The following is a 23096-nucleotide window of genomic DNA, read 5'->3' as shown; positions in this document are numbered from 1 at the left end:
TCAGCTAGTTTCAACTCTGCGTAGGACTTTTAAACGCCAGCAAAGAATTTTAACAAGACAGAAGGAAAACAATCTTCGTCTGCAACACCCTTGGTAGCCACGGTGCAGTACAGCAGTTTATCCGCAAGGGGCAGAACAAGCAAAACAGAAACTCGGGGTCAGTAGGGATAGGGCTAAAAGGATAGAACATGCGAAACCAGTCTTCTTTATCTATGGTTCTTTGCTTAGCTTGTACCATGGACTACTCTAATTAAAGGCCCGTTCACACTAGGGGTTTTTCGGCTTTTTTTGAGCCCTTAAGGACGGGACTCTTCGCCTATCTCGCCGTGTTAAAGGCTTAAAGCTAGTCGGGTGGGTTATTTTCAGGAAAAAATTAATAACAAATATCAATAAATTCAGTTTTTTTCTCTGATTCTAACTATGTATATAAATCTTATTGAAATAAACTAATCAATAAGATATTGTCTGATATTGTAATTTTACTTTCAGCAGTAGGGGTAAAAGTGGGAAACACCGGTGCCATCAGCAACAAAGCACCCTAAGCCAATTTACCCTACGCCAATATACCCTACAATATACCTCTTACAATATATACCCTACTAAAGGAGAGTTAGGATATCTGGTTCCTAGATGGCACCAGTGTTTCCCACTATTTCAAATTTTCAATTTTGTCGTTTATTTTTTGTTGTCCCGATACTTTGAAAATTGAAATATCTTCATAAAAATCAATTTTAGGTATAGGAACATTAGATCATTCACTACTTATTTTTTTAATTTTAATTCCGATTCTCCCGGAAAATTTTTACATGGCCGACATAGGAAATGCCGAAGAGTCCCGTCCTTAATTAGAGTAGTCCATGCTTGTACTACTGTTTAGTACACTTATTTTTCCTCTGAAATTTCAGAAGCTTCTGCTTCTGCTGCTGTGTTTCTCTTAGCTTATTATTCTACATTATTTTGACAAGAACAATATTTTCAAAATAAATCCCCTACAGTTTTAATTAAGATGGAAGAACTCAGACTTAGCTTAGATACATACAAACTTCAACTACAGCAAGTTGAAGCTGCATTAACTGCAGACGCAACGAGCGAGGAATTGCTGAAATTGAAGCAAGATCTAGTTGAAGTGATTGCTCTTACCAACGAACTTATCAATGCCCAGCGGGAAACCGAAGATGATTCTAAAAACAAAAGCAGCGATAGAGGGTCACACAAAAAAGTAATTCAGTGGTCCGTTGGAGACAAGTGCATGGCTCCATGGAGCAACAACAAGCAATATTATGATTGCACAATTGAAGCACTGTCAGAAGATGGAGAAGTCTCCATTCGTTTTGATGCCTACGGAAATTCAGATGTAACAACTACTGACAAACTTAAAGAAAGACCACGGGGGCTTGAAGGTGGGATGTCAGACAAGAGCTTGGCAGAGAAACTCAAAACCAAGTAAGTAAAAAAGAAATCATTGAAATGCTTTATATTTCATCTATGTTTTCTTATTTATTTAGGAAGGAGCAGCTTCAAAAGCAGCGAGAGTATTTGAAGCAAAAGAAACAAAAGAAATTGGTGAAAATGAAGGAATTGGAAGAGGCCAGGGAAGAGGAGAAAAGCAAATGGCAAACTTTCAATGCCAAAGTATGTTGGCATTCTTTTGACAGTCCTAAATTTAATGTGTTTTTTTTTTTTTACATTTACCATTCTTTCTTTCTTTTCTTCTTTCAGGCTCTGAAAACCAAGAAAGGTGGAATAGTCAAAAAGTCCATCTTTGCCACCCCAGATGGACCTGGCGGTAAAGTTGGAGTTGGAACTTGTGGAATTTCCGGCCGACCCATGACTGATTATATGCAAGCAGAAAAACGCAAGAAGAAATAACAAACCTATCCATCAAATATGAATTCGAATGAGAAAAAAGTAAAAAATAAACCTTTCGTTTTGTAATTTGCCAGATGGCATCATTTTTTGTCGTTTATTTTGTGTTGTCCCGATACTTTGAAAATTAAAATATCATAACACATTTACTTAAGAGACATACGAAAGATAAGGAAAAGGCGTGTGTGGAAAATAGGATCACAAGACCGATGAATTCGCTTCGTTTGTATTATTAATTAAGTATTGTCATTAATCGTCGCGTTATTTTACTTCTTTTTTCCTCGTTAATTTAATCGTTGATATTCGCCAAGATCCAAGGTACCGTCTTACTGACTTTGTGGTAAATTCCCGGCTGATGGTCCACTGCGCAACCGAACCCGGCCGAAGTGATTCCGACCAATGTCCATCTGCCTCCATCGTTCACCACCAATGGTCCTCCAGAATCGCCCTGAAAAACACAAAAAAAAAATTACATGAAAATCTTACTGCTTTATTGTTTTTCTGTTAAATGCTATCAGACACGAAATCGTGACTGTCATAATGGCTAAACGCCGAAAGTGATCTCTACACGAGATCTTATTTTTGTTTTTTTTTGTTTTTTTTTTTTGTGTGTGTTTTATGTCACAAGGACATGTTGACAGATAGACATCGCAGTAGTACAGGACTACAGGGTAGAACGTATCGTTGATGTGGAATAGAATTGTGTTGATTGGACTTACGAGACATGCATCCATTTTGCCCTGTTCGTGTCCGGCGCAGAACATTTCATCGTGCAGTTCTAAAATGATGTCTTTGAGTTCGTGCCAGGCGTAGCAAACTCGATTGTTGATGATCGGTACGTAGACTTTTTGAAGCAAGTTGGTCCCCGTTTTTCCTGTACAACAAACACAGAAATATGATCATCACACGATAGATCAAATAATTTAAACAACAAAGAGTCTTCAATTAAGAATTTAGTGTCGCCTATAAATGAAATGAACGTGGGAGGGAGTCACACGGAACCAACAGGCCAATGTGTGCTCTTGCGTGAGTCACGGTCGGAGCTTTCGTTGTTAGGGTGCATTGGGTGGGTGATGTGGCGGAAAAAAGTGGGGTATATGTACAACAGTAGGTACGACTGTACGGTGAATGTTGTTTTTTATATTAATATATGAAAGAAAAGGTCGCAAACAGTGGCGAAAGCAACTCGTACCGAACGATGTATCCGTTTTTCCCCATCCAGCCACAACGCCGAGGGCTCCTTCGTAATCTTTGCCCTGCGGTGGTAGGCAGATGGGTAGGATGTTGTCGCGAAAGCCGACCGAGCGGCTCAACTTGAGAACGGCCACGTCGTAGCTGTCAAAGTGGACGATTTTATGGCAGCGTTTTGGTGACCGAACGAAACCGGAACCACAAGGAATTCACATACAAATCAAATAAAAAATTCGACAAGAAAAAAACAAACAAATGACGGTTATTACTGGAGAAAGACCAACACATTTTTTCTTATTTTTTACCGGTCGGGTTGAGTCAGCATATATTTGAATTGCGGATGAATCTTTCTCTCGATGACGCCAAGTGTCTCTTTGGGTAGAATTTCTGCCTTGTCCAAGTCCTTTGTATCGTACTCTCCCAGGTAGATGATGATTTGCGATAGTTTGGCCCTGCGAGTCGAGAAAAACAAGATTAGAATCTGAAACACTCGATCACATCAGTGACAACAAGGAAAAGGAATGCGTGCAGTCCCGTCGTCTCACGGAATGCAGCAGGCTCCTCACTTGTGATACAAAAACAGAGAATTCTAATTAGACAAAAGAAGCGGAGGACCGCAATAACTCAATAACGGACGCGGTTGCGGGTCACAAAAGAAAAGAATCATTAAACGAGACTAATGCGGTTTTCGCTTCATTTTGGGCAGCAGCGGACAGACCGTGCGCTGGGACAGACACGAGTCCAGCTTACTCGACTGCGGTCAGCAAGCGTTTAGTAGCGGTCAATTGTTCAGTTTACTGAGCAGCAAGAAGGGGGGGGGGGGGGGGAGCCTAAACGGTAGGTAGCGGTCAGAAGCAAATTAGGAAAAAGTCACCTGTGAACGCAGTGGGCAGCCGTGGCGATGTACTGGTGATTGAGTAAGACTCCTCCGCACTGGAATCCAGCGATGCGGATGTGAGCCTGCCACGGGAACTCTCCGAAGGCGGCCTGATCCCCGCCGATGATCCGTTTCTGAAGCTTGCTGGACTTGAGCGGCTGGACGCCACAGACGGGCCGAGGCCCTGACAGACTGTTGAGACTATTCAGGCCGATGTAGCCGTGCGGCTGTTGCGGGAACATCTGCTGTTGCATTTGGAAATTCTTGTGCTGGTAGAGCTGCTGCTGTGTCATCACATGATGTTGTGGTTGTTGTTGCGGCGGTGACGGGGGCAGCGGCGGTGGGAGAGGTGGCTGCAACTGGTTGTATGGCACGGCTGACGACGAGAACGGACTTCCCGGAGCCTTGTTGTTGTTGTTGTTGTTCTTGATGAAATAGTGATTTTGCGATGGTGACGTCGACATCCCTTTTTTATTTCAATATCGAGTCAAAAAGAAGAAAGCAATTAGCATTGTTAAAAAATTTAAATATTAGTAATTTTGGACCAATACCAACAACACCTTCAAACTTTTAGTTTATTTTTAGTAGTTGTACCGTTTGAACGGTCTTTTAAAAGACACTATTATTGTTTGTTTTTTTTCCTCTTTTCTAGCGTGACGAGATGCAATCGGGGCATCCGGTCCATTAGAAGTTCGATGAGTATAAGTTTGTCCGGTTTTGTTCCATGACTGAATTTCTCGTGCTTTTGCTGTTTGTTTTAAATATTTTTACCTGTCGTGGTAGTGATGACATTCTCGAACGCTGGCATCGCAGGAGGCAGGATAGGAGGTTCTCTCAAGCGAGGTTCAAAGCGAAGGAACAGACTCGGGTGGTTAGGCGGCATATAGAACCGAGCATGCGAGATAAACGGTGGACTGGATGATCCTCCACCTCCACGGACTTTTTGTTTTTGTTTTTTTGGTTTGGTTTTTTTGGTTTTTTTTTTTTTTTTTTTTGTTTAATTGGGTCAACACCAAACAGGATTCGGTTAGGTTGAATTTTGAATTACAAATTATTGAAATTGTTTTATAGGAAAAGGAGAAAGAAGCACAAGAAGCAGTTATTTCTGAATTGTAGAGCAACGCTTAGACTAATCAAATTTCCTCCTAAATTATACAGGTGAAATATGGTGTGGAGGACCCTATTTTTCCCTGCCGTTTCCCAGCTGCTTTAAGCAGTGGGGGCAAACAGAATAAACGAATGTCGAGCAACAACGAGATAAGGTCGGCGGGGGGAACGACAAGAGAATAAATAAAAAGGGGGTAATTGAATGTGTTAATCGGTTAGAGATCCGTTAGCTCTTTTCCGTTTTGCTTCGTTTTTTCCTCACTCAAAACACACACACACACACACAGCTCACGACCCCTCGCAAAGTTACGGTAGGTTCATGGGAGAAGGTGTTTCCCTCCTTTCACAACTCACGCTCAAGTGAACGGGAATCCGGCTTCCCCCCTATTTCGCCCGCCCCTTTTTCTCTCTAATGGGAAATTTACAAATGAAATGGAAAAGTATTTGGAGAGCAACGCATCATGCAAAAACAAAAGCAACACGGAGCACTCGATCCCACCGACACCGAGGGCCCATAAAGTTTGATACAGTTAAAACAAGGAGAGAGATTTCGGCGAATAAAAGAAAATGGTCCAACTTACAATCATCGCGGCCCTGAAGGTTGGCGATCGACTCTCCTAACGTGTTGGCCAGGATGAAGGGAGCGCCTCCTGGTGCGGATCGGAGTCCAGCGGTGAGGGGCGGTCCCCGAAGGTCCGACTGGATGATGGTGTCGTCTTCGCTGTTGCGTGTCACCTGAGGGACGCAGCACGTCACCAACCACGACGGACCTGGACATCCTCCCTCTCTGATCCCGCCGTTCATCCAACACATCACCGTCAACGTGCAACTTTCGCACTGTCCATCTATATCAAGCGCAAACAACTGTTAACAACGTGCTGCATTCGTGTGTGTTTCACTGGACTTTACCTGTGCTCTCGACTGAAGTGAAAATGACAAAGATGAAAAGGAATGACAACCCATGGAATGAGGCCAGTAGCCGGGTCATCATCATGGACGTCCCGGAACAGGCTGCACGACGACGACGAAGCCGACGTGATGTGAACTTCCTGGCCAAAATGAAAATTGAACAAAATTATGAAGAAATAAAATAAAAAACCATTTCGGATTGGACGACCATGTTGACCATTATTACAACTCTATTAAAGATAGTATGATATTCTACCGCAAGCGGAATTTTGGTTGGAAATTAGTTTCGAGTATCGCGTCGGTTGGAAATAAATTCGTAATAAAAAGAGCGAAATGATAACCGCCACCCCACTGCAACCGAAAATTGCGTTTCAAGCAAAGCGGGGAGCCGCCAATTATGCCGTCACGTGGGCGGCGGTGTGATATCACGTCGTAATTCTATTCTTTTAATTGGCCGATTGCGTCGAGGTGTACTCACCAGTCCAGTCCAAGTTGAAGCCAAACCTGCACTGCCTCTCTATGGTGGCAGCCGTAATGATGGCCCCCAAAAGGGAGGAGGGAAAGACATAAATGTCGGTCACTTGGTTAGTTTGTCACGCCGAAAAGAGAATGAGAGAGAAGTCCGCCAGAGTTGATTTTACTTATGTCTCTGTGTGTGTGTGTCCCGTGAGTCGGCGGGAGAGAACAACACCGTTAGAATAGTGTTCCGTGTTCAGAGGGCTTATTAACTATTGACTGGAGCCGAGCTACCGGCGTGACTCGATAATATTCCAAAATATCGGACAAAAGAAAAATAAAAAAAAGGAAGAAATTTAATGATCAGACAGATTCATCATCGCAATGACAGTCGAGAGGAGCTCAGACGATTAAAGTCAAATAAAATATTTCTTTCTTATCGCCCGTGAAAAAAAAAGCCCCCGAATATGGTCAAAGGAAATTACGGGTCAATCAAAAGACTGTTGCTCGTGATCGTGCGTTTACTTGTCCCTCTCTTATATGGGACAGGAGCGCGGCGAAACATTATTAGATGTTTCTCAATTTCCTACTGTCGTTTATCTTCCCGCCGCCATATTTCAAAACGACTGGGGAAAAAAGAAATGACCGATGGTCGTCTCATGACAAATAATGGGCCATCCCTTTCGGAATATCTCATGTAATCCTGCGCTGTCTGGAAACCCGTACGGGCGATATGTCATTTTCTTTTGTGAGCAGTTGCAGAAGCGTGACTCTATAGCTCAAGTTGTGACGGGCGGGCGTTGGATTTGCGGCTCGTCAGGTTCCTGCCCAACTGCTGTTTTCTTGCCATTCATTCCAACGTGGTCGCTGTCGCGATTGTCGGCGGCCGAAAAAATGTTCTCCTCGACGAACAAGACTGGCATTTTCAATTTAAAACAAAAGAAGAAAACGGTACTCGTCGCCTGGAACGTTGTTCCCGTCGCCGCGGTTCCGCTCCGCCACGGTGAAAGGTAAAAGGACGCCAGGAAGAAAAAGAAAATGACCGTGTGAAAAAATGTGAACAAATTTTCCCACTTGTTTCTCCTTTTTTACTTTTTCAAGGCCCCACCGTCGGGGAGTTCGGAAAGAGTCAAAGGTCTTTCTGTGGGGTTTACACCCCTAGGAAACATACCGGTGAACGCGTAATCTACCGGGGCATTACCGTTAAAAAACATAATCCCGTGTACACCCAATCATTCACACACAAGAGAAAAAATGTTCAGCATCTTCTTCTAACTAAAAAAAATTCTTCTTTTCCGATGAGAAGAAATGACTCGAGAGTTTTGTAGTTGGTTGCACGTTCATCATCGTCATTTTATTACACGCAAGAGAGCCCCAAGGGGTAAAGAGACCAGCCGAGTTATTCTTTTTTATTAGACGCGTAAATTTCTTTCTTCTTCTTCTTCCTTTTCTTGACGGTGTCATAGACCAACGGTTGTTTTTTTTTTCTCGTCCCGCAATGCCACCGAACGGGGTTTGGTTCAGCAGCTGAAATCCAGTGTAGAGTGCTGCTGCTGTCCCACTGAGTTTAATTTTCAGAAAAATCCAGGGCGTCTTTGTCTCTACACTTGCACACACGAGCAAGAAAAACTATCCATCAATCTGGCTCGTCTGGTTAGAATTGTGTTGGCGTAACGAGCACCACCAACGAGATTGAGAGATAAAAGGAACCTGCACGGTCGGTCCGCCCAGATGCCGGTGCCCGTCGTGTACCCCCAGAGACTATGTATACCCCCAAGAAGAAGAAGAGAAAGAGAGTTGGATGTCAGGCGAGTAAGTCGTGTAGTAATGGAGAAAGCAAAGCACCACAGGTGTGTGATGGATGGACAATAAGCAACTTGCTACTACCACTACTACTACTACTACTACTCCTGCTGCTCACGTGCATACCTCTCTCTCTCTGATAATATGCATAATGCGCGGGCAATCATTCCTCCCATTTTCTACTTTTAAGTCCTCGTTTGAGTGGGCGGGTTTTCTCTTTCGGCCCTGTACCGCGCGTGCGTTTAGAGAAAACGCCAAAAAGACGTTGGAAAAATGGTTGGAGAGAGAAAGAAGTCGACCCACATTCCCCCCCGCTCGCCCGTGAAAGATGATGACGTTATCCTATCCTCCTCCATCCGTGTGTGCACCTACATTTCTGTTCTCCTTTTTGTGGTTCTTTTTCCTCCTCCCAATATGGCTAAAAAGTGGTCAGCGACATCCAAATTAGTTCACTTCCCACCCAAAACTCCTGTTTTAAGAAAAAACAAAACAAGAAAAAAACAACAACCAACTGAATCAACTTCTGAAAGGACCAGATTTTTAAAGGGAGTTGAACGAGAGACAATAACACATAAAGGATCAGCTGGGTTTGACCTATTAAAACGAGGAGCGTCCACTTTTGGCTGCGTGAACGAAGTGGGGCCCGCCGTCTCTGTTATGTGTTATTTCTCTTTACTAAATTTGCATCTCGGGGAGAAGAAGATGCAAACCAGTTTGTTTTTTGGCTTTTTCTGGTTCAAGATTAAATAATAACCTGGCGACCTTAAAAACAATTTCAAGTGGAAACAAGAAAAACGGCTCGCGTGCCAATTTTAAAAAGGGCGCCGCCGTGTCAAACCCACACAATGTTGGCCGCGAAGAGGTTAATCGCCATTTAAATGAAATTTTCTCTCTTTTTTGTTTGGACCAGGAAGTGAGAGCTAAGGAGAGCAGACCAACTTCCGCTTGCTGTTTGATTGCCCAATAATTACCAAATCAAAACACGAAACAACTCCAAATCTGGATGAATATCTCACACAACATCGGCCTAGATCCGTCACCTCCAAAATGCTCACAACAGGGAAAGAAAAAAACGGAAACCTGTCTTTTCTTTTTTTCAGTCGTCGCCGTCCAAGTTGAACGAAGAAATCATTTCGTATTCAAAGGTGGTGACGACGAGCCGTGAGTTATAGTGGCGGCCAGTCGAAAGAATGGTGCGGCGAAAAGGAGACGAGAATAAATAGTGAGAAGAAGAAGAACTAAAAAAAGACGGGAAAACCGGTTTTGCTGATAGCCTCTTGTTGTGTTTCTTATAGCCCTTTGGCTCTATACGCGATCTAACGGAGTAACCAGTGTGACGACCGAGCCTCTGGTCTTCTTCTTCTTCTTTTTCCTCGTATAGTTTCAGCCAAATAGACACAAAGAGGAGACTGGGGGGTTTTGAGCAGTAAACCAAAAAGTTGTTGTTGGACTTGTTCGACTAGCTAATTTATTTCGGCAACTGGTTGATGGCAGATTTGCCGAACCAGCCTCAAATAGTTTCAATGGAGGGGGGAAAACAACACAATTTTGGGCGGTGAAATTCAAACTAGAAAAATGCCAAACGGCCAATGCGGGTACTCCGGCCAGACAATATATGCTCACGATTATGCAATGCTCTTTAATTCTCTGACACAGACAACCTACATCAAAGTGAATAAGCAGCTCATTAATCAGTTCGCTCCGGATTTTCGCAGACGATCCACGCCTTCCTCCATTCTTTTTTTTTTTTCCTCTTCACGCGCTACTCACAAAATAATGAGCCAAAACAAGTGCCTAGACTATTGAGAGCGTGAGTTATTCATCCAGACACGGTGCAATTGCAGTTGCATTTCTCTTTTTTCTGATTTGGGACGAGTTAAATGCAGCCTCACGAATTCAGTCAGAAGGAGGAAGTCGATTGCGGCACATAAAATCTAGCGCCAATCGGACAAAACACGCAAAGTGTTCCTCTTGAGCCAAAAGAAATTTTTGTGGGCCGAGTGGCATTTGTCCCGATGCTCCAATGATCGGCGGCAACGAAAAGACTCACACAATTTTATGTATGAAAATTGCCTTTTTATTTTTCATTCTTCTCCGTTTTACGATAGGAAATAACCGTCCACGGCAAGTTTGTTGATAAAAGGCTGACGATGTTATAACTGGACTTGGCAGTTTTGTCTCCGAATTATCTCCGTGACAGGTGCCATTTGAAAATGATCCCAACGGCTGACGGATGAAAAAAGAAAGAAAAGATCCGTTTGTTTTGTCTTCTTCAAAATTGTGCGTGTTGGTTTGGAGTTTTTTTTTTTTAACTTAAAATGCCGTTTGTCACGTTCCATTTCTCCGATTTTGAAAAGAAAAGAACAAGGCCAGCAAAGAGAAAATGGTGTCCCAGAATGTGTAAAAAGATTCCGAGCGACGATCATCACTTTCAATGACCCGCACAGAATTGCAGCCTATACGTGCGTGTGTTTATCTGATAGCGCGAACGAGATAAAGACGAGACCTTCCGGTGTAGTATCTAAGTTAACTTTTCTCTGTCTGTGGCTCCGCCTCATTTGATTGTCTCGGACCGTCTCGGTAGGCAGGGGGTTAGTGACCTGCAGACGGTTGCGTGTCTCAACAAAGGAAAATAAAGAAGCATAAGGGTCTATCCCACTAATGCATCCGCCGAATCACTTTTACAGTACCAGGTAGTCTTACATGCAGTACTGTAAATCATCTCTCTCTCTTTCACGATGAGATCCTACTTTTTCTTTGATATTAATAAAAAAGACCAGGACAGAGAGAATCACGAAATATTTATATTGCTGTTGTTTTCCCCATCCGAAAATGGGAATTTTCGGTCTTTTAGTATTCCAAAGGTAGGTTGAATCTCGTGAATAAAATACATTCACCAGACGAATCGAAACAACCAATCCCGGATTTATATCGACGAATAAAAAAAAAATCGTTTCTTTCCCAGAAAAGTTTTTTTTTCTTTTTCCCCATTTGATCATTTTCTATCGTTTCCCTATTGAACTGCGACGTGTGGCCTCATTGGCAGCTGGGTCGGGTTCGTTCATCCGTGACTTTTCAGTGGAAACGACATCCACCCAAAGTTATGGGGTAAAGGATCATACTTCTTCTTTGTGCTATTAAAGAAAGTGCCGCTGCTGCTGGGCCACAACAATGTTACAAGCACCACTGCACGCCGAACGTTACACCAGTTGGATTCAAACGGCGACTTTAAAAAAAAAGGAACAGAGTTTGGTAGCGGATGAATGGATGGAACCGATCTCAACTTCATTGTCACAGACGATTTTACCACCGTGAGTTTTCGGTGAGTAAGTCAGCAGGGCTCTACCGAGCGAAACGGCTATAATACAACAATGCAGACGGGCCGGAATGAAAATATTGAGGTTAGAAGCCACATACAACCCGGGCGGCGATCTCGACATTGAGAGCACTCACGAAGAAGACTTCTTAATTCTTCCTCCTGCTCTTAAAACTGAATTGCACCCATTTTATTTTTGTTACTGAGTGAACGACAGTTGAACGAGAAAATGTGTTTCACCGGACGACCCCATTAAATCTACTAGAGCACTTTGGAGCTGACAAGAAAAGCAACAACCCAGTCAGAAAAAAGAAAAGGAGATTTCTTAATAATTCTAATAGTGGCACTATTCAACGTCCATTCAGGCGAGAAAACGGCTGTAAATCGTATCAATTCTATAGGATTCGAATTCAATTCGACTAGTGGCCGAGATATTCACGCCATTGCTCAGGGCTCGTCCATCGCTTATAAAGAAAAAAAAAGGTTCCAAAAAATACAAGAAAACAAGGTCGCGTCCTAGTGACGAACGAAAAGATAAGAGGCAGGTGATGAGAGAGAAAAAAAAACGTGATTCGTCGGTATCGCCAAAACGGATTTTTTCCTCCCTTCAAAAAACAAAATCCATCATTCCCTCCTCCCCGTCTAAATAATGTTTCCAAATTTCTTTTGTTTCTCATCTTGGCATTGTCGACGACACTGACGGATTTTCCCATCCGTCCGATAAGAGGAATGCTCCAGCTGCAAGCATTGTCTTTTTTCCTCGTGTCACACGATGGGATCCAACAGAGTTATTTCTTCAATCGGGGATTATATAGACTACATCCATTTTTAATTCTATACAACTAGAATTCAACCCCATTGGGAGGTGTGTGTAGGAATTCCGGTCAACCCATCCGTCAGCACTTGTCCGATTTACTTCCAAAGTTCAACGTTAAAAAAGAAAAAGAAAAAAACAACAACCTCATTTCAAACGGTCAAACAAAAACAAAACAAAAATAGTCCACTGGAAATTCTACAGTGGCCAAGGGTTCCCTACTGCAATGAATAAGGTCGTCATAATAACAACACCAAGCGAGTTATGGAATTACTGGCGAAGCTGTTGGCCTTGTGGCTACTACCAAGAAGAAGAAGAAGAAACTTGAAACTTTTCGAGGGGCTGCGCTAGTTCACAAAAGTGCAATCAGCTGTGCTCTCAAAAAAGCACAAGAGAGGAGGCGCACATAACGGATTCTACGGATCCCAAGATGGGGACATCAAAAGTCGTAATCCTCGATGAACATTTGCGAGCCGAGAAGATCAAGGAATCGGCACGTGCTTCTTCTTTCATGACCAATAACAACAACCCAGATGATCGTGTGGACCGTATGGTCAAACCAAAAACAGCGATCGTGAAAATAGGCTCAGCAACCAAAACCGCCGTTACGTGATCAGATTTATCAATAAAAAAAAAGTTTCAAAAAACTGACCCTCAGAATGTAGAGATCTGGTCTCCCCTACTCACGAACGATGGAAACCGCGGCCGCCCGCAAAGGAAAAAAAGATGCTGCATAGATGCGAGTTTCTCCGTCAATGGCATGCGGCCACGGGTTTCTTTTATTTCATTGAAATCGCGGTCGAGGAAGAGAAAATGAAAAACAAAAAAATTGCAACCCGAATGATAATAGTCAACTACCGTAAATTTTGGTGAGCGATCAAATGACGAAAACATTAGCAACTGCGGTTCGGCGGAGGATAGAGAGAGAGTACGACCGCTGCCAAAGAATTGAGAAATGACAGCACGCGACCCAACACCGGATTTGAAAGCGGAACAATAGGTGAGGACGTGAAAGTTTTTTGACGACGCGCGATGACGGATAATCGACTTGGTCGTTTGAATTGAATAATCGACCGACATGAGGAAACAATAAAGAAAGGACGTCGGTCGGTCGTCGGACAAAGTCGTCCACCGAAAATCATCGGACTAAACAACGAGAACCACGAAGGCGGGTTGCAACAACTTTACTCGTTGGTGGAATAAAAAGAAATCGAGGTTAGAGCGCCAATCGCCGGTTCGTTGAACACAACAACAAACAACACAAAAAACAAATCCCCCCGGTGTGCCGTGAAAGGCGCGTCCTCTTTTAAGAGTTTCTTCTTCTTCTTCTTTTCACCTGAGCTTTTTTTTCTTCTTCCTACTTCTTTGCCAATTTGGCTGACAACCCAAGAAATACGAGTCAACGTGACTCACACCCTAAATACCGTCCAAAACTGAACTCAACTTTCTAATAATAATCGATTTGGGGTCTTACCTGATTTTGGGGTGATTGAATCCGTCTTGGATGTCGACAACTTGGTGGTGGCTAAATGGAAGAAGTCCTTTCCGGTCGTCGTAACAATTCGGGTGATGATTTTATTGCAGTCGGAAGTGGAAGAAAGAGAAGAGGATTGGTCGATGGTACGGAGGGAAAAGAAAAGAAACTTAATGTAACATGGACGGTAGCGTGTCTGGGCACATGGTTGTTGTGTTTTTGTTGTTTTTCGATTCAATTTCCTGTTGCCATTTCCAAATCAGCGACGGAAAGAAAGTGGGGATCGCACATTGAAATCTCACGACTGATTGTTCGAGACTGTTTTTGTGTGTGTGTTGTCTTTTGTTTACAAAACAAAGGGGGATGACTGGAACGCACGCACCGCGGATCAACCCTTGCCGGACGATCGACTGGATTATTTACACACAAGGAAAAAGGGAGGAACAAATTAGGATTTGAGGTTTTCCGTCCGTTTCCTGACTCTAGTTTTCTGTCCACACAGCAGCGACGAACCACGAAGAATCGTCGTCTCACCCACCTCGAAGAAAATAAATCAAAGCGAGTGATATTGTTGACGAGAGGAAGGAAACGAGAAGAGAGGAGCGGTTGTGGGGAGTTGTGAAGTGCCCCACGGCTCAACGTGGACTGAGTGTCGGCAGAGCGGTACTCGTCGACGAGATAGTTTAAGGGGCGCGTACGCCAACCAACAGGACGGACCCCCGAATGGATGGGCGAAAAACTCTGAAAAAAAGAAAACCACCACTACACTACGAGAAGGAGAATGAAGAGAGAGAGAGAGATAGAGAGAGAATAAAAAGGAGATGGAAGAGAAAAGGGGAACACGCTGGTGCACAACCCAAGAGCTAGAAAGACAGGTGGTCCGTGTGGTCAGCATATACAAACACATGGAAACGAAAAAGACAAAAAAGAAGGTTGTTAAAATAAAAAATATATATATGGACTAACTGACTTGAATGTGCATAAGAGGATCGAAACACCGGGCACTGGGTTGTTAGTAGTAACCTTACCTTTGTATATAATACACGCGCTGCTTAACTCTTCTTGTGTGTAGCGGTGATTTCTTTGTCTTCTACCTGGTGTGTCTACAACACCTTGTGCTGTTGATTCGGTATCGGGTCCACCAGGTTTTCTCTCGGCTGGCCAAGATTTATTATTTGTTTTTCACACATGAAGGAAAAGATGATTCGACAATTTATCTGAACACGAAAATAAAACATTGACAAAGTTAAATGTTGGTAACTATCAACCTAGCTCTTTTTCCTATTAGCAGCGCGAGAAGAACCGGTGTGTGTGCTCATTTCCGGGAATGCCGTACCGTACACAACTCCAATCACCTTTACCTTCGAAGAAACGAGTCTCAAAAGAGAGGGAATAATAATAATACGAGAAAACAAAACGAAACCAAATAAAGGGGAAAAAAACGGGGGAAAAAAACGGGGGAGAAAGGAAGGAAAGAGAAGACACGACGACGCAGAAGACCTCGAGTTTCTTTTTTTAGGGGGTTAGAACAAGATAAAAAGACAAACTAAAGTAGCTGTACTACAACAATTCATAAACCAAGGAAGATACGGTATATATAGAGAGGAGGAAGATATAAAATGTACGTTAAAGGCAAGCATAGGGTAGTGCGCAGGCAGACATCCGGGGCTACAATCCCGTCTGTCCACTACTCTTCTCCTGGTTGCCTTTTCATATTTCAAGTCTCAGTAGGTCAACAGGTCAGTCGACGCCGCCTCATTTTCTCAATCCCCCAGTCTCTGGGACGTTTTCTCCCAGTTAGTACCTGCAAAAGACCCACATCTTCTCTCCTCTCTCCTATCTCTCTGCTGGCTACACACTTCGTTAAACACAAACAAAGTTTGATGTCGTCAGTCACATTAATGATGAAAATGATGAGCAACCAACGCTACTTTTTCAACAGAGAAACACAAATGAATCGTCACAAAAAATTCAATTATTTTACACTCGACAAAATTTTTCTTGACTTGATCAAGACGCTAAACGTCGTCAACCGGGTCGTTAACATTTCCAACTTTATTTTTTCTTTCCCAAGTCGCTGACACATTTCTTCGTGACAGTTTTTTGTTGCCTTAAATTTATCGTTTCTTTCCAAGGGAATTTTCCCCTTTTTTCTTACCAACCGACCCAAAATGACTAATGTTCTCCATCCCCTTTTTCTGTTACTTTTCCCTACAAAAAAAAATGATTTCTTTTCATTTCATTAACTTTTTTTATTGGAATTTTCTCTTTTTTTTCTGTCATTATTTCTTTTCCATAATTTTACAGTGTCAGAATGGCTCTTTGTTTGGCTTTGTCTTTGTTGCGGCGTTGCTTGCGTTTCTGCTTGACACGGTCGGAAGCGTCGGCGAATAACTGTACGGCCTCGCGTTCTTCCAGTTCTCGGTGCAGGTACTGAAGTCCGGCCAAGTTGAAGCCGATGCGATCGCGGACTTGATCCACGCGTTTGCGGGCCACTCCTTGCAGTCGGTTCAGGATCGGCAGCAGGGAAGGAGTGTTGGACAGGGGGCCGTGGTGGAGACGAACGAGGAAGAGCAGGATCCTCATCACCAATTCCGTTTCCCAGCCTTTTTCTAGCAACTGATCCAGCAGGGACAATAGGCTGCCGACGTAATGGAAGGGCAGCACCAGAAGGGCTTCCTCCACTTCGCTCGATTTCACCTGGCGCAACACCTTCAACAAATACCTGTCGGGATCGGTCGTGTCGTACGCCACCATCAGCGGATGGAGTTGAGGAGCGGCGGGAGCTTCACTGGCATTCCGGCCGGATTGCTGATGAAGATCGATTTTTTCACGGTACTCGGCCAACTGCTGCGAGACTTCCTTGTGAACTTCGACAGCTTCCATGATCCTCTCGGCTGCCCGTTCAGTTTCCACCGTTTTGCGGCCGGGTAGGGAGGCTTCCTCGCCCCCCTTGATGCCGGGCATCACCCGATCCTCGCCAAGAGCCAATGCCTGACAAAATCGCAGATAAAAATAACAAAAGGACAAATCAATACAAATCAATGAAAATAGGGGGCGAAATCATGATGGTAGTTTATTATTTCACAAGAAACACGAGAGCAATGGCCCAGCCTTTCTCTTTGCCGGCGGGGCCAAAAATAACTCCTCGGTCTCAATTATTTTCTTTCTTTTTTTGTTGTTGTTGTTGTTCAAGAAGAAGAGGCGGAATTGAATGTTTCTATGGTTCGTGCAATTTGAAAGGCTCGAGGCTATGGGGGAATGTTGCGAATATTATTAACCGATTTGTAAAATGAAGGTTGCCCCCAAACGCCAATTGGAATAATTCAAGTGGAATGGGAGCAAGTTTTTTCTAGCGGCAAATCGGGAGGGGAAAAAAAGAAAAGAAAGAAAACAAGACCAAAAAGAAAGAAAGAAAAACCTGGTCGGCTTCAGCTTCACGCTGAGTCTCGCGTTCATCCTCGAGCACCAGCGGTTCCTGGGTGCGCTCCCATAAACGAATAGAGCGATCGTGTCCAGCCGTGCTGACGTACTTGCCATCCTCACTAACGGCCAGCGTCCACACTTGTCCGTGATGACCCGATAAGGTGGTGATGTTCTCGAAATTGTCCGCGTCCCACTGCTTCAGCTTGCCGTCCTTGCCGCAGGAGAAAAAGAGATGCGTCTTGGAGACGAACTGCAATCCCAGGATGCTGTCCTCGTGAGCGAAAATGGACCGATGACAATCGCCAAAGTCCAACCTATTAATAGAATTCAATAGGGATTAGTTTTTAAGATCGCTGATCATCTGTTGTGTCCCAACTGACCCCCAAATTTTGATGTTGCGGTCGGCACCACCGGTGATGATGGTAGTGGAATCGTAAGAAATATCCATACAGAGAACGGGGAACTTGTGACCGTAGAGTGACAAAAAGAATTTAAGCGTGTCGGCAAAGAAAATTTTCACGGTCGAATCGAGCAGAGAAACCGCAATGAGACGTTGGTCGGGGCTAAATCGAACGCAAAGGACATCTTCTTCCAACTGTAACGTCTTCGTGTGGGTCAGACTCATTCTTTTACCGCCGTGTCCTCTCATCTGACCGTCCTCATCTTCTTCCTCCACTGCCTTGTCCACCACCAATTCAAATTGCCAAAATTTCACGCTCTTGTCGGCGCCTCCACTGGCTATTCCTCGAAGATCTGGGCTCATGGCCACAGTCCAGGCTTCGCCCTCGTGAGCTAGAATTTCTTCCAGCAGTCGTCCGGCTGCAATGTCGAAGATTTGAAGCTTGCCCGTCTTCGTGGCGACGATCACGTTGCGGTCGCCAGTGGCGAAGAGAATCGACAGGGCGTAATCACACGCCATTGTTCGGATACAATTCTGGGAGCCTCGGTTCCAGATTTTCAATGACTCGCCACTGGCTGATGCCAATGCAATCTTGTCCGAGCTGAAACAAAGGGCTCGTACATCTGTGCGATGTCCGGGGATGGACAGAGCCCCGACTTTAGTTGCGTCATTTTTGTTGGAGACTTTGGTATCCACAACGTGGATCTCGAACGAATTGCCGCGTAACAATGCCAACAACCTGAGCTCTCCTTTGGTAGAAACATGGACGTCGATAGCTTTGACTTTGCCGGAAGCCTGGACGGATTTGATTCGCAGCACCTCATCTTGCAGGGCAACAGTCAATTCTTCCGTCGATTCGGGATTTTGCTTTTTGAATTTCCGTTGGCGTTTGCTGAATATTTTTTGAATTTCTTCTTCGTCGTGGAAACGAAACAGTTCCACGATGGAATCCATTCCGTGGCACGACAAAATAGTACGACTCGGGTCCGTCACCATGCTAAGGACTCGATCGCGACCCTGTCTCAAAATTGTTCCAATTTTGGTGCACTGAAGAATGCTGTTGTCATCATCCTCTTCTTCGTTGCCATCTTCATTCTTTTCTTCTTCATCGTCGGAATCTCTCCGGGTTTTCTTGGGAGTGGCTTTCTGCTTCTCGTCATCTTCCTCAGAGTCAGGGAAGCGTATTTTCCACACTCTGAGTTCACTGTCGCCGCATCCAGTGACCAAGTAGCGATCGTTTTTCATGACGACCATATCCCATACCTCAGATCTGTGACCCACCAGGGTTTTGAAACAGTGCTGGGTGTCGAGGTCCCAGAATTTGACCAACGTGTCCAGTGAACTACTAACCAAAATGTTTTGGCTCTCAAGAAAACAGCATTTAGTAATGGGGCCCTTGTGCCCACTCAATCGGAAAAGGCCAGCTTCCGCCACAGTGTCCCAGACAATGATGTTTGTGTCTTTTGCTCCAGACACAAGCCTCATGCCTTCTATGTCAAATGACAGAGATGTAGCAGCACTTTTGTGTCCACTAAAAGTAACCAAACATTCTCCACTGTTAAGATCAAATAGTCTGACAACACCATCTTCGTATCCAACAGCAATTTGTCTGTTATTGGGGCTCGTTTTCAACATAGTGACACAATGCTTCTCACCCAACAAAGTGTTGATCTGCAAACAAAAATAAAAGAGTGTGAGTTTTACCTACAAATTATAAAGAAATGTTATCGACCTTTTCTCCAGTTTTCGAGTCCCAGATGATGACATTTTCGCAAGCTCCGGCAGCCACATATCGACCAACTTGAGCTCTCAGTTCGACAAACACGGCATTGGACTTTAAGCTTGCAATCACATTGAATATTGGACCGGAAATATAACGAAGATATTGCTTTGTTAACCCCATTTTCGAACAAGGTAAAGAATATGAAAATAATTCAAATCAACCGAAAATCTGACATTCGATTCAGCACGTGTGAATGTGCACAACTCGTATATTCGAAAAGTCGTCTGCTGCAACCTCCTGCGTTGCCTGATCAGAATATTGACAAAGAAAATATAAAAAAGTAAGTAAAGTATACCATGAGTCAAGGACGTTATCGTGCGTCACAGTTGGCACCCCCCCCAGCGGCTAGCGGTGCTGAATCGAAGCGCAACAGCCACTTTGATCCCAACTCTACAAACCCGATCAAGGACTGGAAAACGTCTACAGTACACACAGAGAGGGGAAAAAAACAACTACCATACACGTGTTATTCGTGGTTGATTCTTGATTGAGTAGTCTCCTCTAAAGTTCGCAGTTTTCCTTTCAAGCGGTCAACATGAATTCTGTGGACGAGATTCTAGCTAAGGTTTTGGAACCTGATGATGAATCAGTTAGAACGGTAAATTCAATACGTCATTAATAAAATTATATAGGCCTAACCATTTTTATTTTTCGGATTTTAGGGCACGGCTGAACTTAAGGAGGCAATGAAACGTCCAACTATTTTCCCCACCTTGCTTCACATTGGGAAACACTCCACTAGCCCACTGATTAGGCAGTATGCACTTGTCCTTCTCCAAAAACGACTTTCAAAAATTTATCATTGGGAGAAACTGACAGTGGACTTCAAGCAAGGGTTAGAAAGCAATCACAATCTAGTTGTCGATTCACTACTTTACTAGTTGTCTCATAGGATCAAGTTCGGTCTTTTGGATGCTTTAACCAGAGAACCTGACATCAGTGTAAGAAACATAGCTGCCCAAGTGGTTGGGTCGATTTCAAAACATGAGTTGGCTGAGAGAAAATGGCCTGAGCTGTTGGAATTCATTCAGCAATTGTGTTGCCAGGAGAATGCCAACGAGAAAGAATTAGGATGGTTCATCCTAAGCATTGTGGCAGATAGAGCTATTGAAGAATTGAAGTTGTTCTTGAAGCCATTTGTACCCATCTTTGATTCCGCTTTGCAAGATTCCGACACCATTTCTGCCTGCTACGCCTGTGTTGTTTTCAAAAAGCTTATTCCATGTATTGGAACTGATGAAATTGTAAGCATTTTTTCTTTCTAAATCCTATTGTGTGTTATAAATAATTAATTTATTTCCTTTAACAGACAATGATCCAGCCACTCATCCCTAAAGTTTTAATTGTCGTTAGAAATTTCATTGTCATTGATGGAGTCAAGACAATGACTTGGATCGCAGTTAATTTAATGGAAATTTGGGAAGAACTGTTGATGAGAAGAACTGCAGTATTAGCCCCTCATTTGAAAGCAGTCACAGAACTGTGCTTGGAAATTGCTTCCAAAAAAGAGTTGGATGATTTCATGCGAATTAAAGCTCGAATTAAAGCTCTGAGTTGTATTGCCACTCTCGTGCGACTCGAGAAGAAGGTATAATTTTTCGCTATAGCACCTTATTGCTACTCAGTACTAACTAAATTTTAATTTTTAGTCAATTATTGAAAATAAACTTGTCAGTCCAATTCTCCAAACGCTGTTTGCTGTGATCAAAGAAGACGAGAAGGAAGATTTGCGCTTTCCGCTTCAAGCTTTAGGTTAATATTCCACTGTTATATTAATAATGTTCCCAATTAACGAAATCTTTTTCAAATTTTTAGATACGCTGGCCGTAATTGCTGGAATGATTGACGAACAAACCTTCCAGCCGTTTGCTGACGAATGTCTCAGTTTAACTCTTAATCTAGTTCAAAGCAATGACTATCCTATTTTCCGCATACGCGCATTCAAAGTGTTTGCTTCGCTTGCTAGTGTCATGAAAGAGGATGGTGCAGCCCTGCCGGTTATTATTCCTTTATTGGTGAAGGCCATCGAGAGCAACGAAGGTGTTACTAACGAAGATGTTATGGCTGAAACTAATGATGATGACGACGAATCAGCTTTCCCACCTCTCGATTTTCTCGACGATGACGAAGAGTCAATGGACAACGAAGATGATGACGAAAGCGATGTGGACGGCTACTCTGTGGAGAATGCATATCTGCAAGAAAAGAAGGAAGCTTTCCTTGCCCTTGGGGAATTGGCCCTGCATGCCCGGTACGTTTATGTTTGATTCCGATCCTTCGTGCCAGTTCACTTTCATCGCTCTTCTCGTTAGTATACTTGCAATTATTGACAGAAAAAAACATTTTTCAACTCGGCTTAAAATGATTGTTTTTTTTATTTTGCAGATATTTCCCACTTATTCTTCAATTACTGTCCGATGCATTATCGCGCGAGACTAATCCGCTTGCGCTGGATAATATCTGCGCTGCATTTACTCGGATGATCATCGTCAACATCAGTGCAGTACCCATGGATCAGGTATGGAACTGCGGTAAATTTGTGTGTTATCTCTCGATTATTTACTATTTCCCGTGTGTTTTGTAGGTTTTCCCAGTGCTGATGAACTATCTGCCGTTGCGGGAAGACTTTCACGAGAACTCTTCGGTGCTTAAATGTTTCCTTTTTCTATCCTCTAATGGTCACCCGCTCTTTGCATCACATTTACCTCAAGTCATGAACGTGATATTAACGATGGCCACACAACAGGAACTCCAACCTGGTATGTTTTTTTGTTTTTAATTCATTTTATTTTCTATTATCACGTTATCAGATTAAAACGTTTTGTGTTTGTGTATATTTTTGCAGAGCAAAAACCCATGTTTAATGAGCTGATGGCGCACATCGCGTCCGATTTTCCTGATCTGTACAACGAATGGGCGTCCGCTCTTCCAGCTGAAGTACATCAGAAGTTGAAAGAGGTTTTGGTTTAATCAGTGGTAGTATGTGATGAAACAAAAAATTGTATGAACAACTGATTTAAAAACTCCTTGCAGTCTGATACTTAATGCCGTACAATTAAAATCAGTATTATTATGTAGACATGTAACTTTTTTAAATTAAATTATACAGGTTTTTGAGTGTAGTGGCTGAAATATTGGTCCCATCTCAAATGGAAAGTTGATTGTTCCCAGGTATTAGTTTTGGCCTACCGGAAAATTTGGAGTAAGAACAGAAACAAGTTGGTTCACAAGATTTTATTTGAGTAATATGCTTTCATGATCTGTCAAATTGTTCGAAATGTTTAAATTGGGGATACAAACTTTAGTTTCTGTCGACAGGTTTTATGATGTAAACCAATACAAATGCTTAACTGTGTACCCACCAGCTTATTTGCTTACCGGATTATTTGTAACTTGTGTTTTAAAACGTATAGGCAGAAAAGAAAAAAGATGTAGTTAATCACAAGGACCATTTTTTTTACTGAATATATAGGATATCGTAAATCTGCCGTGGATTAGGAAAACATTTTCAATCAGTATCTCTAAATTAAATGGTGGAATTTCACGAATACACCTCGTAACTTTAGCCACCTACTAACAGCCAATATTAGGTTCATCCACGCTTGCTAAGAAAGACTATGAACGGAACGGATGGATTGCTTTTCGAAGGATCGAATGTTAACATCACGAGAAAT

The 23096-nt window shown here is 43.2% G+C and overlaps 4 protein-coding genes across 8 annotated transcripts; 2 read left to right on the top strand and 2 right to left on the bottom strand.

The window, feature by feature from the left end:
- Window positions 1-869: 869 nt before the first annotated feature.
- On the top strand, window positions 870-1935 carry LOC124195004 (survival of motor neuron-related-splicing factor 30-like). Its single transcript, XM_046589457.1, has 3 exons — window positions 870-1443; window positions 1506-1632; window positions 1720-1935. Exons 1-3 carry the CDS (start codon window positions 1007-1009, stop codon window positions 1867-1869), a joined length of 714 nt encoding a protein of 237 aa, XP_046445413.1. The 5' UTR covers window positions 870-1006; the 3' UTR covers window positions 1870-1935.
- Window positions 1928-15494, bottom strand: LOC124195003 (serine proteinase stubble-like). Of its 4 annotated transcripts, XM_046589452.1 has the most exons (10): window positions 14842-15015; window positions 13814-14676; window positions 5951-6090; window positions 5623-5886; window positions 4706-4873; window positions 3932-4400; window positions 3363-3509; window positions 3059-3201; window positions 2586-2740; window positions 1928-2314 (listed from the first exon to the last, which is right to left on the bottom strand). In XM_046589452.1, exons 3-10 carry the CDS (start codon window positions 6033-6035, stop codon window positions 2156-2158), a joined length of 1590 nt encoding a protein of 529 aa, XP_046445408.1. In that variant the 5' UTR covers window positions 6036-6090; window positions 13814-14676; window positions 14842-15015; the 3' UTR covers window positions 1928-2155. The 4 variants fall into 4 exon arrangements, with proteins under 4 accessions (XP_046445408.1, XP_046445410.1, XP_046445411.1 ...); XM_046589454.1 differs by lacking the exon at window positions 4706-4873 and having other exon boundaries at window positions 14842-15494; XM_046589453.1 differs by lacking the exon at window positions 14842-15015 and having other exon boundaries at window positions 1972-2314; window positions 5951-6086; window positions 13814-14502.
- Window positions 15495-16050: 556 nt separating this feature from the next.
- On the bottom strand, window positions 16051-19696 carry LOC124194999 (WD repeat-containing protein 3-like). Its single transcript, XM_046589447.1, has 4 exons — window positions 19372-19696; window positions 17620-19310; window positions 17235-17553; window positions 16051-16807 (listed from the first exon to the last, which is right to left on the bottom strand). Exons 1-4 carry the CDS (start codon window positions 19540-19542, stop codon window positions 16115-16117), a joined length of 2874 nt encoding a protein of 957 aa, XP_046445403.1. The 5' UTR covers window positions 19543-19696; the 3' UTR covers window positions 16051-16114.
- A 173-nt stretch (window positions 19697-19869) lies between these two features.
- On the top strand, window positions 19870-22779 carry LOC124195001 (importin-4-like). 2 transcript variants are annotated; one of them, XM_046589451.1, is made up of 10 exons: window positions 19870-20020; window positions 20085-20257; window positions 20315-20666; window positions 20732-21010; window positions 21072-21174; window positions 21238-21673; window positions 21808-21940; window positions 22007-22181; window positions 22268-22359; window positions 22532-22779. In XM_046589451.1, the coding sequence occupies exons 1-10, from the start codon at window positions 19958-19960 to the stop codon at window positions 22550-22552; spliced, it is 1827 nt and encodes a 608-aa protein (XP_046445407.1). In that variant the 5' UTR covers window positions 19870-19957; the 3' UTR covers window positions 22553-22779. The 2 variants fall into 2 exon arrangements, with proteins under 2 accessions (XP_046445407.1, XP_046445406.1); XM_046589450.1 differs by having other exon boundaries at window positions 22268-22380.
- Window positions 22780-23096: the final 317 nt, after the last annotated feature.

The sequence above is a fragment of the Daphnia pulex genome, chromosome 5, assembly GCF_021134715.1.
Source record: "Daphnia pulex isolate KAP4 chromosome 5, ASM2113471v1".
Classification (NCBI taxonomy): Eukaryota; Metazoa; Arthropoda; class Branchiopoda; order Diplostraca; family Daphniidae; genus Daphnia; species Daphnia pulex.
The sequence above is the reverse complement of the archived record's forward strand: the minus strand, read 5'-3'. Positions and strand labels throughout refer to the sequence as shown.

Bases quoted from the DNA above. Each gene is read 5' to 3' on its own strand.
- LOC124194999 (XM_046589447.1), bottom strand. From the start codon at position 19,542: ATGGGGTTAACAAAGCAATATCTTCGTTATATTTCCGGTCCAATATTC. The intron at 17,554-17,619 runs GTCAGTTGGGAC...TTCTATTAATAG, and splicing joins CGCAACATCAAAATTTGGGG to GTTGGACTTTGGCGATTGTC. The intron at 16,808-17,234 runs GTTTTTCTTTCT...CGATTTTGTCAG, and splicing joins GTGAAGCTGAAGCCGACCAG to GCATTGGCTCTTGGCGAGGA.
- LOC124195001 (XM_046589450.1), top strand. From the start codon at position 19,958: ATGAATTCTGTGGACGAGATTCTAGCTAAGGTTTTGGAACCTGATGAT. The intron at 20,667-20,731 runs GTAAGCATTTTT...TTCCTTTAACAG, and splicing joins GTATTGGAACTGATGAAATT to ACAATGATCCAGCCACTCAT. The intron at 21,674-21,807 runs GTACGTTTATGT...TTTATTTTGCAG, and splicing joins GAATTGGCCCTGCATGCCCG to ATATTTCCCACTTATTCTTC.
- LOC124195004 (XM_046589457.1), top strand. From the start codon at position 1,007: ATGGAAGAACTCAGACTTAGCTTAGATACATACAAACTTCAACTACAG. The intron at 1,444-1,505 runs GTAAGTAAAAAA...TTATTTATTTAG, and splicing joins GCAGAGAAACTCAAAACCAA to GAAGGAGCAGCTTCAAAAGC. The intron at 1,633-1,719 runs GTATGTTGGCAT...TTCTTCTTTCAG, and splicing joins GGCAAACTTTCAATGCCAAA to GCTCTGAAAACCAAGAAAGG.
- LOC124195003 (XM_046589452.1), bottom strand. From the start codon at position 6,035: ATGATGATGACCCGGCTACTGGCCTCATTCCATGGGTTGTCATTCCTT. The intron at 5,887-5,950 runs GTAAAGTCCAGT...CGCTTGATATAG, and splicing joins CACTTCAGTCGAGAGCACAG to ATGGACAGTGCGAAAGTTGC. The intron at 4,874-5,622 runs GTAAGTTGGACC...AAAAACAAAAAG, and splicing joins CCTTCAGGGCCGCGATGATT to TCCGTGGAGGTGGAGGATCA.